Here is a 15,346-nt window from a genome sequence, read left to right as displayed (position 1 = left end):
TAACTACAAAAAGCTGTATGACAATAAACTGGGAAACCTAGAAAATATGGATGGATTCCTAGATACATACAACTTACCTAAATTGAGCCATGGAGATATAGAAAACCTAAACAGACCCATTACTAAGACAGAAAATGAATCAGTAACAAAGACTCTCTCAACAAAGAAAAGTCCAGGACCAGAAGGCTTTAATGCTGAATTCTACCAGACATTGTAAGAAGAACTAACTCCAATTCTTCTCGAGCTATTCAAAATAACTCAAAAGGAGGGAATCCTCCCAAACTCTTTCTATGAAGCCAGCATCACCTTAATTCCTAAACCTGAAAAAGATACAACAGAGAAAGATAACTACAGACCAATTTCCCTGACAAACATAGATGCAAAAATCCTAAACACAATACTACCTAATTGGATTCAACAACACATCTGAAAGATCATTTATCCAGACCAAGTGGGATTTATCCCTGGTATGCAGGGATGGTTCAACATTTGCAAATCAATAAATGTGACACATCACATTAACAAACTGAAGAAGAAAAATCATATGATTATCTCAATAGATGCAGAGAAAGCATTTGATAAAATACAACACTCTTTCATGATGAAAACTCGAAGCAAACTGGGTATAGAAGGGACATTCCTCAACACAAGGCAGTTTATGAAAAAGCAACAGCCAATGTCCTATTGAGTAGGGAAAAGTTGTAAGCATTCCCACTGATATCCAGAACCAGACAAGGATACCCAGTCTTACCACTGCTATTCAACATAGTTCTGGAAGTTTTAGCCAGAGCCATTAGGCAAGAAAAAGAAAAAACTAAAGGAATACAAATTGGGAAGGAGGAAGTCAAACTATTCCTATTTCCAGATGACATGATTATATATATAGGAGATCCAAAAGACTCCACTAAGAGACTACTGGAACTCATAGAAGAATTTGGTAAAGTGACAGGATATAAAATCAACACACAAAAATCAACAGCCTTTGTGTACTTTGCCATGGCTGAGAAAGATTTTCTAAGATCAATCCCATTCACAATAGCTACAAAAAAAAAAAAAATCAACAACCTTGTAATACATTTAGCCACGGATGTCAAAGCATTCTACAATGAGAATTTCAAAACAGTAAAGAAAGAAATAGAGGATACAAAAAAATTAAAAATCTTCCATGTTCATGGATTCGAAGAATCAGTATCCCAAAAATGTCCATACTACCAAAAGCAATTTACAGATTCAATGTGATACCAATCAAAATACCAAGGACATTCTTCTCAGATATAGAAAAAATGCTGCCAAAATTCATATGGCAATACAAGAAGCCCCCAATAGCTAAAGCAATCTTATACAACAAAAACAAAGCTGGAGGTATCACAATACCAGATATCAAGACATAATACAGGGCAGTTATAATCAGAACAGCCTGGTACTGGTCCAAAAACAGATGCAAAGACCAATGGAACAGAACAGAAATGCCACAAATCAATCCATGCATCTATAACCAACTTATTGACAAAGGAACTAAAATCAATCCCTGGAGTAAGAACAGTCTCTTCAACAAATGGTAGTGGGAATAGTGGATCTCCACATGCAGAAGTATGAAACAAGACCCCACCTTATACCTTACACAAAAATACATTCAAAATGGACCCAATACTATCAAATTACTAGAGAACATTGGGTAAACCCTACAAGACATTGGCATAGGCAAAGAGTTCTTGGAAAATACTCCAGAGGCACAGGCAATCAAAGCCAAAATTGACAAACAGGATTACATCAAATTGAGAAGCTTCTGTACTGAAAAAGAAAAAAAAATACACTCAGCAAAATGTAGAGGCAACTGACAGAATGTGAATAATTATCTGTAATCTATGCAACTGATAAATAATTAGTAACCAGAACATATAAAGAGATTAAGAAACTCAACAAGAGCAAAACAAACAACCCAGTTAAGAAAAGGGCAAAGGACATAAACAGGCATTTTTCAAAAGAGAAAATCCAAATGGCCCAATGTGGTAAAATGAGAAGGATGTGCCAAGATGGTGCTGGCAAGTGGGCATCAGTTACTCAGGAAATGGCAGTGGAACCCACCTGGCAAAGGAGCCTGCCTGGCAACAGGCAGTGATTGGTTGCAGCATAACCCACCCCTTGACCAGATTGGCTGCCTTGGCTATATAAGCTGCTGCACCAACTGAAATAAATGAGTCTGCGAACTGCTCTCCTCTAGCCTGCTTTTACCCAACTCCCAATGTCTGTGTCATGACTCTGCACCTCTTGCCCCCACTGCGCTTCTCTCAGAACGAATCCACAGACACATAAAAAATGCTCAGGATCACTAGCTTTCATGGAAATGCAAATCAAAATGACAAGTTTCACCTCACTCCCATTAGGATGGCTTCCATGCAGAAATCCACAAACAACAAATGGGGAAAAAGGAACCCTAATGCACTGTTCGTGAGAATGTAAACTGGTAAAACCACTGTGGAAGACAGTATAGAGATACCTCAGAAATCTGAATACAGACCTACTATATGACCCAGGCATCCCACTCCTGGGTTATTCACTCAAGGGAAATGAAATCAGCACATGAAAGAGTTATCTCTACCCCATGTTTATTGCAGCTCAATTCATAATAGCTAAGACAGGGAATCAACCCAATGTCTGTCAACTGAAGACTGGATAAAGAAATTATGGGACATGAGCACCATGGAATACTATACAGTGTCAAAAAAATAAAATCCCGTCATTTGCAATATAATGGATGAAAATGGGGAGCATCATACTAAGTGAAATAAGCCAGTCCCAAAAGGACAAATAACATATGTTCTCCCTGGCCTGTGATAACTAATAGAGCTCCTAAAAGGCAATCTACAGAAGTGAAATTGACACTTTGAGAAGCAATGACTTTGAACAGTGCTTGTCTCAAAGATTGAAGAACAATTTTTTTTATACTATTTGTTGAACTCTACTTAACACAGAGTTAATCATATGTATATAAAGTTAATTGAAAATAGATCTTAGTAAAGAATAAGAATGGGAATAGGAGAGGGAGGAGGAAGGGGGTGGGAGTGTGGATATGATGTGATTTAGGAATTTAGGAATACCATGTTCCTAAAGTTGTAATTATGAAATGTATGAAATTTGAATTCCTTAAATAAAAGCTTTCTGGGAGAAAAAAAAAAAAACTAGCCTAAGCTCTCCCTCTAGCATAGCATCACAGTTTTAGCTCAGGCCCCAAGCCCCTTCCCACCACTTTGTACTATATTGACCGCTAGTCTATAAAGGAAGGTGCTCTCTCTCTGCTGTGTGTTCACTGGAAACTCTCAGCCATGCATTCACCTGGGAGTGAGTGCCTCTCAGGATTTATTCTTCTGAATACTCCTGGTCCAGCTTTGGCTTCAAATGAATGAATAAATAAATAAAAAGAAAATAAAACTATTACTATCTTGGGTCTCTGTTAATTAGCACCTGATTTGAATCCTAAGTGATAGAGACTTATTTTCAGAATTGCAACTACATCTGATTGTCCTCTAATTTTAAGTAATCTATTATTCAGATTTTTCCTAGTTTCATCAAAGATAGAGTTTATATTTCTCTTTCTTATGTTAATAATCTGTAAGAAAAATAAAAACAACAATTTTCTTATCAACTTAAAAACCAGAAACTTGGGGCAGGCATTTGGCCTAGTCACTGCCAGTTAGTACGCCGACATTCTGTATCACAGTGCCTGGTTCAACCCCAGCTCTCCTTCTGATTCCAGCTTCTAGCTAACGTGCCCCCTGCAAGGCAGCAGGTGGGTGCTCAAGTAGGTGGGTGCCTGCCACCCACATGGAAGACCTGGGCTGAATTCCCAGCTCCTGGTTTGACCTCGCCCAGCCTCAGCTATTATGGGCATTTGTAAAGTGAACGAGCAGATGGGAACTTTCTGTTTATCTGTCTCTGCCTATCAAATAAATAAAATTCGAAATAAAATTTAAGAATGGAATCTTCATCTTTCTAATCTTAATTCCTACTCTGCCCTTTACACATCGTGAACTAATCAGTATTTCTCTTCAAACTCTGTAATTTGCAACACTTCTATAGTTCATTATTTACACTGTAAGATAAGCTTTCTTCCTGTGTCTGTTTCTATGTCCAAATTGTATCTGTTCTTTAAGGTTCGACTCACATACCGTGGCCCTCTAAGTTCTTTCCCAATTCACCTATGCCATTTCCTCTGGGGGCGTTTATCTCTCATGGACTCCCTGAGGGTGGGAGCTGAGACTCTGGGTCTATATCTGCTTGCAGCACAAGCCATGCTAGCTTGTATGCAACTGTCATAAATTTGATATCAAGAAATTTGATATTATTTAGCAAAATTTTACTTCTTATAACTATGCCTCACATTGGAAAATTTGAGTTTAAAGACCATTTTTAAAGTGAGCCACAAAGCACAATTGGTATCAAATTCTACCATGATCTCATAAGAGTTTATGACTTGTGGATTATTGGCAAGACAAACCGGGAGCCATTGAGGTCTTAGTGATCAATCAAGTCTGCGTGTTAAAATGCTGTACGGCACTTTGCACAGCTTACTCCGTGAAGTAAACTTTCCTTAAATAAAATTAATTCATTTAAGAATGCTTTCCTGCCACCTTAAAGCATTAATTCAGACCTGAAGAGAACAGTTTTATCTTTTAAAAATGGTGTGAGGCAGATAAAGTATGCAGTTATCATACTCACTATTTCATTATTCTCTGGGAATGTCTGGATAGAATATTTTTTCCTTTTGACTCAGGCAGAGATAAGGTGATCTGCATAGCAGCATTAAGAATTTAGTGAGAAACATTTCCCTGGACTCTTTAGTGCAGGGATCGTTTAGTTTTGATCAAACTTGACTAGGTAAGCCTGGTCACAAAGAAAAAGACTGATAGATTGGACCAACGGAAAATCTAAAACATCAGTATAATTCAAAGACATGATTTTAAAATACAAGAAACAGATTAGGAAATAAGTTTAGCAACATGCAAACCAATAATAAAAAGTACCACTCTGAAAAGAAAAAGGATAAATAATTCAACAGAAAATGAGCTAAGGAAATGAACAGGCAAGTCACAGAAGAACATGCGAGAAAGGATGTTCAGGAAAGTAAACATTAGCAAAATACAAGTTAAGACAAAATAATGCCCCCCCTCCATTCATATGAGAAGCAATATGCAGTAAAGGTTAAGAACACAGACTCTAGAACTTGCCTGGGTATTAACCTTGGTTCTGCCATTGTCTAAGGTGTATGAATTCAGGTCTAGAACTTGCCTGGGTATTAACCTTGGTTCTGCCATTGTCTAAGGTGTATGAATTCAGGTCTAGAACTTGCCTGGGTATTAACCTTGGTTCTGCCATTGTCTAAGGTGTATGAATTCAGGTACTTTATTGGTTGCCCTATCTAAGTGTTCTCATCTTCAAAATGGGGGTTATTAGAGCAACTACCCCGTGGAGCAGTAGTGATCATTAAATACGGCAGATGTGTAAAGTGCTTGGAAGAGCATCTGGCACATAATAAATACTGCAGCAGGACTTCTATTATTCATTCCTCACATTGGTTAAATTAAAAAGTTGTTTGAAGGATAAAGGTAATTTTAACCTGGTGGTGGGAATGAAAATGAATACAGCTTTTTTGAAGGACAATTTGGTAAGTACTTTCTCTTTACCAAATGTTCCACTTGAGAAATCTAACCCAGTCACACAGGCACAAAAAGGGGCAAGTTCAAAGATGTGCATTACTTCCTTATTTTATGCCAGAAAGGGAACAATTTAAACGCCCTTCAATAGAGAAGTGAGTGCATTATGTTAAAGACGCTGCAGCGTATGAAGAACGCGGCTGTGAATCAGAATGATGTGGGTGTACATGTACTCATGAACAAAGTGTACAGAACATTTACAGTAACAAGCAAGCGATAGAGTAATATGTACAATATGATCCTGCTTTTATAAAAACATGCAACATATACACATGGATAGATGTATGAGTATTATGGACATTTACATTTTATTTTATTTTTTTATTTGAAAAGGGGAGAGAGCAGAGATATTCATCAGCTGGGACTGGGCCAGGCTGAAGTCAGGAGCTGGAAGTCTAACTGGACCTCCCACATGGGTGGCAGGGAGCCAAGTGATTGAGCCATCAGCTGCTCCCGCCTATGGTGTGCAACAGCTGGAACCAGGAGCAGAGCTGGGGCTTGAACCCAGATACACTGATATGGCATTCAGGCATCCCAAGTGGTGCTATGACAGCTCTGCCAAGTATCTGCCCCTGGATTTTAAATGAGGTTGGAAAATACACTAAGAGTTAATGAGGTTATTTATGTGGGGAGATGGACAAGATGAAAAGGAACTGTAATTTTATTCTCGCTACTTAGATACTAAAACTTTCTCTCCAACAATGAACACTTAGGCACATTCTGTACAATTTATACATTGGGGAAAAAAAGGCTGCTTACTGCATTTGATTACCATTTCTGTAGATTGGATATAAAAATAGAAATAGTTTGCTATTAAACACTATATTCCATTTTGGAAGAAAAGGCATGACTTCTTCAATCGGTACATATGACCCAAGAAATCCAGAGGTCCTTGGAAAATCTGGTCACACCATAAGGGCACTAATTCAAATAACCCAGTTGATTAATACCTTGTACCACAGTTCTAGTTTTCTGTGTCTTCAGATGACTGAAGATAAGAAATTCTAATTTTTAAATGTAATACATTTAAATTCTAGTTAGTACATCCTGATGCAAGAAGAATACAGTTTTGGAAAATTCTCTGTCCAGGAACCTCTGTAATGCAAATGGATTTTTTTTTACAAAAAGGATGATTATCTAATATTTGAAATATAGTAGTACTGTTTTATTGTGCCATGTTTAGGATGCACAGATACTGCTACTGACTGAAGCATAGCAGCATGGAAATCATATATTATAAATTTAGGTCACTGGAAAAGCTAACAACGCAGCAACTATGTAAGAGCAATATAAGAGACTCCAGGAGAATATAATCTCTTAGTAATTCAATCAAAGAATTCCCATGGGCTATCTAAAGCAACATGGAATTGGAGCAAGCACAGAAGGTAATATTTAATACAGAGTTAAGAAATAAAATATATGTATAAAAAACCCTTCTCCTTGTCTTCCAATTTTTCCACATGATCCTGCAGAGTTTAAGAAACTGGCTATTGAATGTTTAATTGCTATACAACATCCTTTTTTTTTTTTTTTAAGAGTTAGTTATTTGAAAGGCAGAGTTACAGACAGAGGGACATGGATACACACACACATATAAACACACATTTATCTTCTATCCACTCATTCACTCCCCAAATGAACACAATGGCCAGGGTGGGGCCAGACTGAAGCCAGGAGCCAGAAACACCATCTGATTCTCCAAAGTGGGTGGCAGGGGACCAAAAACTCGGGCCATCTTTTGCTGCTTTCCTAGAAGCTTTAGCAGGGAGTTGGATTGGAAGCGGAAAAGCCGGGATATGAACTTGCACTCATAGAGGATGTCAGCATCACAGGTAGTGGTTTGACCTGCTGCGCCACAATGCCAGCCCCAACATCTTTGTTCTTAAAAAGTCTATATTCTAAAGAAAATCTGACATTCTATATTAGTAAGATTTATCTACAACTCAAAATATTTTTAATTCCTGGAACGTTGAAAACTGTAGAATAATAATAAACTAAGGATAATATATGAGAAGAAAATCAATTTTTTAACAATTACTTTAAAATAAACAGACATGAAACAGATAATTAGCAATACAATTACACATCAAACTGGAATGGACTTGTAACCTCAAAGAGCATCTTCAGCAGGGTTCAGAGACAAAAAGCGCTAATACAACGGCACTCCCTCATCGAGTCAGGATGGAGGACAAGTTCCTTCATCTCAAGCAAGGACAGTAGTTCTCTGCATGGCAAAGCAATGACTTTTATTTCTGTTAGGCAGATAAGTGAAAATAATGCATTTCACTTAGTGAAAGTAAGACAAAACAAATAACAATAAAAAACACCTCAAAGTATAAAATAAGGATATCAAATATGGAGAGGCAGACTCGAGTTAAAATTCAAGCTTTACTATTTGCTATCCGTGTGACCTAGGCAAATGTCTCAATGTCTTTACACCTCAGTCCCTCACATATAAAGTGAGGTAATAATAATATCTGGGGTTGCTGTAAATCAGAAATTACATTTAAAGTACTTTGCACATACATAGTAAGCACTTAATAAATATCAGCATTTGTGATGATATGCTTATACAAAAAGCACTATTTCCAAAATTTTGAAGATTATGGAGACATGAAGTACTAAAAATATGTCTTAGGATACACTTAATAACTTTAGAAGGATGTTATCCTCAGTGAGCTATATGTCTGAGATTTACCCAAGCTAGTAGTGCTAATTACTGAAATCCATGCTTCCTTTTCATTGTATGTCTTTTAGATGTAACTGTAGACTAACAACACTGCTCCTATATGCTGTACACACAGAACAAGAAAACAGTGAAGAACAGTCTCTGCAGTCAAATCGCCCAAGTTCAAATGTGGTTTTTGCTATTTACTGGTTATATGTCCATAGGCAATATTACTCAACTTCTCTGTACCTCAGATTCTTCATCTATAAAATAGGGACAATAATAGTACTTATTACATAGGGTCATTATCATGATTAAACAAGACAATGTATATAAAGCATCCAGTACAGTGCTCAAAAAATGTTGGCTATTGTCATCTTCATCCTACCAATTAAAAAGCATACACCTCTGACTACTAGAGCTTGATGCCATAGAAACAGCACTGGTTCTTAAATTACTTCTCATGCATCTACAAGCTCTTCCATATTGTAATATTTTTAAACTGGTTAGGCATTTGAGCCAACAATTTATACCTTACTATGAACAATACAAAAAAGTAACTTTTGTATTGGATCTAATTGTCTTGATGCAAGGTTAGGGAAGAACAAAACGCCTCATCAAATTCCACTCTGAAGCTGCTTTCTGTTTTAACCACATCAGCTTCCTACCTGTCATCTGTGTTACGAAGGGATGGAAGCCGGAAACTTGTGTTTCTGTCAAGCTTTGATTGGCTTTTGGTCCTCTTGATGGAGCCTTTCAGACGCTTGCTGAAGAAACCCTGGAATGAAAAGGTAGATGGTGATGGGAGAGAGAACCAAAAATAGAATCTTACTCTTCTGCACTGTCCACTGTCTTTGCAAAAGATTTTAGACTTTTGCATTAGCTTCGATTTTTCTAATAAAGAGCATAAAGAAAACCTAGCCTTTAGTTTGTTATTTTATAAATTATAATTACTTGAAAAAAGCTGGTAATGTGATGACAATTTTTTTCTGCAATAACTGGGATAATTAAAATTGATGACATACAAAATTGACAAATGGGATTACATCAAGTTGAGAAGCTTCTGTACTGCAAAAGAAACAATCAGCAAAGTAAAGAGGCAACCGACAGAATAGAAGTTATCTGCAAATTATGCAACTGATAAAGGATTAATAACCAGAATATATAAAGAGATCAAGAAATTCAACAAGAACAAAACAAACGACCCAGTTAAGAAATGGGTAAAGGAGTTAAACAGGCATTTTCCAAAAGAGGAAATCCAAATGGCCAACAGTCACGTGAAAAAATGCTCAGGATCAGTAGCCATCAGGGCAATGCAAATCAAAACAATGAAGTTTCACCTCACCCTGTTAGAATGGCTCTCATACAGAAATCAACAAACAACAAATGCTGGTGTCGATGTAGGGAAAATGGTACCCTAATCCACCGTTGGTGGGAATGTAAACTGGTAAAGCCACTGTGGAAGACAGTATGGAGATACCTCAAAAATCTGAATACAGACTACCATATGACCCAGCCATCCTACTCCTGGAAATTTACCCAAGGGAAATGAGATCATCATGTGAAAGAGTTATCTGTACCCCTGTGTTTATTGCAGCTCAATTCACAATAGCTAAGACATGGAATCAACCCAATGTCTGTCAACTGAAGACTGGATAAAGAAATTATGGGATATTTACACCATTGAATACACACAGTGGTAAAACAAACAAAATTCTCTCATTTGCAACAAAATGGATGAAACTGGAGAACATCATACTAAGTGAAATAAGCCAGTCCCAAAAGGGCAAATACCATATGTTCTCCCTGATCTGTGATAACTAATAGAGCACTTAAAAGGTAATCTACAGAAGTGAAATTAATACTTTGAGATTCAATGACTTTGAATAGCCCTTGTCCACTGCTGAAGAGCAATTTTTTTTGCATACAATTTGTGGAATTCTTTACTTAGTACAGAGTTACTCATATATGTATAACGTTAATTGAAAATAGATCTTAGTAAAAAATAAGAACGGGTACTTGTATACTGGAGGAACTGAAATATTCTGCTACTAAGAAGAGAAGTTTTATTATAAGGGCTGAAAAAATAAAGATAACTAAGTAGCATAAGGTAATGTGGTGGTAAGCTTAAAAGTGTTAACATCTAATCCAGCTCACCAACAGATATAGTATTTAAGAGTTAAGCTTTAAATATAGCCAAATTATTATAAAAGAGATAATTTTTTTAATCATTAAAGCAGTTGGACTTCAAAGAACAAAGTGCTTCACAGTCTTAGATCCCTGCTTGCTTCCAGCTACTTCCTCCAATCTTTCTGGAGTCCCCTGAACGTCTTCTTAGATGCAGCATCTGAAATAAATGCATCCTCAACAAAATCTGTTGACAAAAGGATACATACTGTAGTGAGGGCTACTACTTTAAAGAATCTTACAATACTAATATTGGCAGGTGGAAGGATACTTACAGAAGTATTTTAAAACGCCTTGGGGAAAAGCTTAACTTCAAAGAAAAAGATGTTGACATGTAAAAATGACTCTGTGTGATCATCTTGAGATGAATATTATCATAGACAAGTATGTACAATAAATATTCCCTCCCCAAAAGAATACGGGGCCAACCCATCAGATCTTTTATACTTTAGTTGCCATCAGAACTCACTGTTTTGATGTGAAGACTACACTCCTCCATAAAGTAGGCTATGCTGAGACCATACCTCTCATAATCCTTGTGGCATAATACATGCTCCATGTCCCTGAGCAAGTTAGCTGAGAGGGTGAGGTCCTACTCTACGTAGTCTTTACTTCATCACACAAGAATGGAGACTCCATTTCTGTGCTTCCATAGTTACTGCAGTACGATAAAGGTAATGCAGCAAATCATGTACTAGTTTTTAAAGTTTCACGTTACTTCTGTTCTCATTTCATTAGACACAAAAAGTCACAGCACTGCCCTAACTTAAAAAGGGAAGGGTTGTACAATCCTACCACATACCTAGGAAGAGAACCAGAAATAGCTGGTGAACACCAGTATAGACTACTATAATGCTTTACCAACTCAAGTGTTTTTCAAACTCATGTGTTACTCCTTTAATTAGAGAAAAATATAAACAAACATTTGAATAGAACTATTGAGGTCACTGAAGAAAAATACTTACATTACATCTTGTTCTTGCCACCCAAAGAGTAATTGTAAAAACTCACAGAAAATAGCACACAGGCTTTCCCTAGATTCTTGTTTACTGTAGCTTATTACAGGTGTATAGAAACTGGAGGGGGAGAGAAAAAGGCTATTTTAAAAAGTATTGTATTTCTTAGAAAGAGGCATTTGCCTGCTCATCCTATACAATCTCAGCACCATCAGAGACAATCACTGTCATTAGCCCTCCAGCATAAAGACTTTCTCTATTATTTTCTATGGGACATAAGTATAGATTATAGAATTCTAGTAGGATTGTTGAGGTTGGTTAAAAAAACCTCTGCCCTAAGCTGAGATCTAGCTCAGGGACCTGACTGAATATAATATATAAGTACTTTTCTTTCTTTTTTTTTTTTTTTTTTGAAAAATAGTTTTTCATTTTGAAATAGATTTAAGCAAAGTTACAAAGACAAGACAGAGTTTCCATATACCTCACACTCCATTTCCCTTATTTTTTTCCCAAAGAAATATTTTATTTAATGAATGCAAATTTCATTGCCGGCGCTGCAGCTCACTAGGCTAATCCTCCGCCTTGCGGTGCCAGCACACCGGGTTCTAGTCCCGGTCAGGGCGCCGGATTCTGTCCCAGTTGCCCCTCTTCCAGGCCAGCTCTCTGCTGTGGCCCGGGAGTGCAGTGGAGGATGGCCCAAGTGCTTGGGCCCTGCACCCCATGGGAGACCAGGATAAGTACCTGGCTCCTGCCATCAGATCAGCGTGGTGCGCCGGCCATAGTGCGCCAGCCGTGGCGGCCATTGGAGGGTGAACCAACGGCAAGGAAAGACCTTTCTCTCTGTCTCTTTCTCTCACTGTCCACTCTGTCAAAAAAAATTACAAATTTCATAAGTATAACTTGAGGAATATAGTGATTCTTCTCACTATACCCACTCTGCCACCTCCACTCCCACCCCACCTCCTCCTCCCTCTCCCATTCCCAGTCCCATTCTCCATTAAGATTCATTTACAATTAACTTTATACAACAATTTGCACACATACACACACACACAAAAACTGTTTGAGAAAAAGTTTTACTGTTAATTCTCATAATGTAACTCATTGCAATAGAAGTCCTGCATGGGGAGTAAGTGCACAGTGACTCCTGTTATTAATTTAACTCTTATGCATCATGTCAGGGATCACCCGAGGCCCCTGACATGAGCTGCCAAGGCTATGAAAGACTTTTGAATCCACAATCTCCATCAGTATTTAGGCAAGGCCATAAGCAAAGTGGAAGTTCTCTCCTCTTTTCAGAGAAAAGTACATCCTTCTTTGATGGTCACTTCTTTCCACTTAGGTCTCTCTCACAGAGATCCTTCATGTAGGACATTTTTTGCCACAGTGTCTTGGCATTCCATGCCTGAAATGCTCTCATGAGCTTTACAGCCAGACCAGAATGCCTTAAGGGCTGATTCTGAGGTCAGAGTGCTGTTTAGAGTGATTATCATTCTGTGAGTCTGCTGCATGGACTGCTTCCCATGTTGGAACATTCTCTCCTTGTTAATTCTATCTATTATTATTGCCAGATATTTGATCTTATTTATATGATCCCTTAAATATTAATCCTATCTATATGATCACTTTAACACTTAATATGGTCACTTTAATATTTAAGATAGCATTTTTACCACCCTTTCTAACAAAATGTGGTTGTGTATTACACTGAGAATACACTGACAGATGCTCACTTATTTACTACTTTACCTTTACCTTTTTGTGACACTATATTATACAGTATATTTTAATACATTACTTAGTAAAATTTAATTTAAATTTTTGTATAGAACTATACCAGGAACTATAATGAAAGATAAAGCACATGGAGTTGGTAATTTCAGTATTTAAATACTAAACATAAATATATACATAGGCTTATATATATACACACACATATATATATAAATACAAATATGCATGTAGACTGGACATCGCTGAGGAAAGAATTTCTGCACATGAGGATGTATCAACAGAAACCTCCAAAACTGAAAAACAAAGAGTGTAAAAACTGGAAAATCAGAACAGAATATCCAAAGACCATGGGATAATTGTTAACAGGTGTCACATGCTTGCTACCCAGCATCCCATATGCAACTGCTAGTTTGAGTGCTGGCTACTCTGCTCCTGATCCAGCTTCCTGCTAAAGTTCCTGGGAAGGCAGCAGAAGATGGTCTTAGTTCTTGGGCCCCTGCCACCTGTGGGAGACTTAGATGGAATTCCTGGCTCCTGGCTTCTGCCTGGCCTACGATTGTGGCCACCTGGGGAGTGAAACAGCAGGTGGAAGATCTCTCTCTGTCCCATCTTTTCTCTGTTGCTCTGCCTTTCAAATAAACAAATAAATAAATCTTTTTTTAAAAAAAAGGAGAGGAGAAAAAGAACTAGGGAAAGTAACTAAAATGACTGAGATTTTTCCCAAATTAATGTTAGACACCAAACCACAGATTAAGGAAACTCAAAGAAAAGCATGCAGCATACATGCCAAACAAATACACTACTCCTAGGCCTATCATTTTCAAATTACAGAATATCAAAGATAAAAAAATTATGAAGGAAGTGGGGGAGGAGGGATACTTTACAGTGGAACAAAGAATTACATCTGACTTCCCAGAAATCATGGAAGCAAGAGAAGGGTGGAGCGAATATTTAAAGCATTAAGAAAGAAAACCACCAGCACAAAATTCTGTAACCTGCAAAATAATCCTTTAAAAGTGAATTAGGAGGACTGGTGCTATGTGTAGTAGGGTAAGCCCCCAACTGTGGCACTGGCATCCTGTGTGGGCACCAGTTCCTGTCCTGGCTGCTCTCTTTAGATCCAGCTCTTTGCTATGGCCTGGGAAAGCCTGGGAAAGATGGCCCAAGTGCTTGGACCCTTGAACACACATGAGAGACCTGGAAGAAGCTCCTGGCTTTGGCCTGGCCCAGCACCAGCCATTGAGGCTGTTTGGAAAGTGAAGTAGCGAAAGGAACACATTATTCTCTGTCTCTCCCTCTATCTTTCTGTAATATTCTACCTCAAATAAATAAATATATAAAATCCTTTTTAGAAAAGTGAATTAGCAATCAATTTTCTTTCTCAAACAAAAGTTGAGAAGTTTTATGCTAATAGATCTTCTTTGTAAAGAATTTTGAAAGAAGTTCCTGAGAGACATACAAAATGCAGGTTGAGCATCCTTTATCTAAAATGCTTGGGACTACATATGTTTCAGGTTTGGGGAATTTTTGGATTTTGGGGTACGTGCATAGACTTTGATGACAGAGCACCCCTAATCTGAATGGTTCCAAAATGAAAGCAGAAATGCTCTGAAATCCTCAATGCTCAAAATGTATCATTTCAAATAAACAAATGCTCAGAGCATTTGGAATTTTGGATTTTAGATTAGCTGTGCTCTATCTGTAATACAGGTCAGAAACTCAGACCATCATAAAGAAAGGCATTGATGAAGAAATAGATGAAGGCAACATAAAACCTTTCATTTTTCTTATTCTTAGTTAACAGCTAATTGCTCAAAATCAAAAAAACAACAATGTACTTGAATATCTATGCTTATATATCATATATATGCTTATATACAAGTACAATGATCAATAGCAATGATACAAAGCATGAGAAGGAAGAATTAAATTATTTTGTTACTAAAATGTATTCAGACTACCTGTGAATATAGAATTATCTAAAAACGGACTTCGATCAGTTGTAAATATATATAACAAACTCTAGAGAAACCTTGAAAAAAACATTAAAGACAAAGAAGTATGACTTATCTTCTACAAAAGGAGAGAAA

At 37.3% G+C, this 15,346-nt stretch overlaps 1 protein-coding gene across 13 annotated transcripts in view; it reads right to left on the bottom strand.

Moving 5' to 3' along the window:
• RASAL2 (RAS protein activator like 2) overlaps nucleotides 1-15,346 on the bottom strand; it is a 416,913-nt gene that overhangs the window by 61,689 nt on the left and 339,878 nt on the right. For all 13 annotated transcript variants that reach the window (XM_051856990.3, XM_051856991.3, XM_089336816.1 and 10 more), the window contains one exon: nucleotides 9,048-9,157. In XM_051856990.3, coding sequence (XP_051712950.2) covers nucleotides 9,048-9,157 — 110 coding nt within the window. The remainder of the gene's footprint in view (nucleotides 1-9,047; nucleotides 9,158-15,346) is intronic.

This window comes from Oryctolagus cuniculus, chromosome 7, assembly GCF_051225735.1.
Source record: "Oryctolagus cuniculus isolate XC-2025 breed Fujian yellow rabbit chromosome 7, ASM5122573v1, whole genome shotgun sequence".
NCBI lineage: Eukaryota > Metazoa > Chordata > Mammalia > Lagomorpha > Leporidae > Oryctolagus > Oryctolagus cuniculus.
Note: the sequence above shows the minus strand (reverse complement) of the source record. Positions and strands in the feature narration are given on the sequence as shown.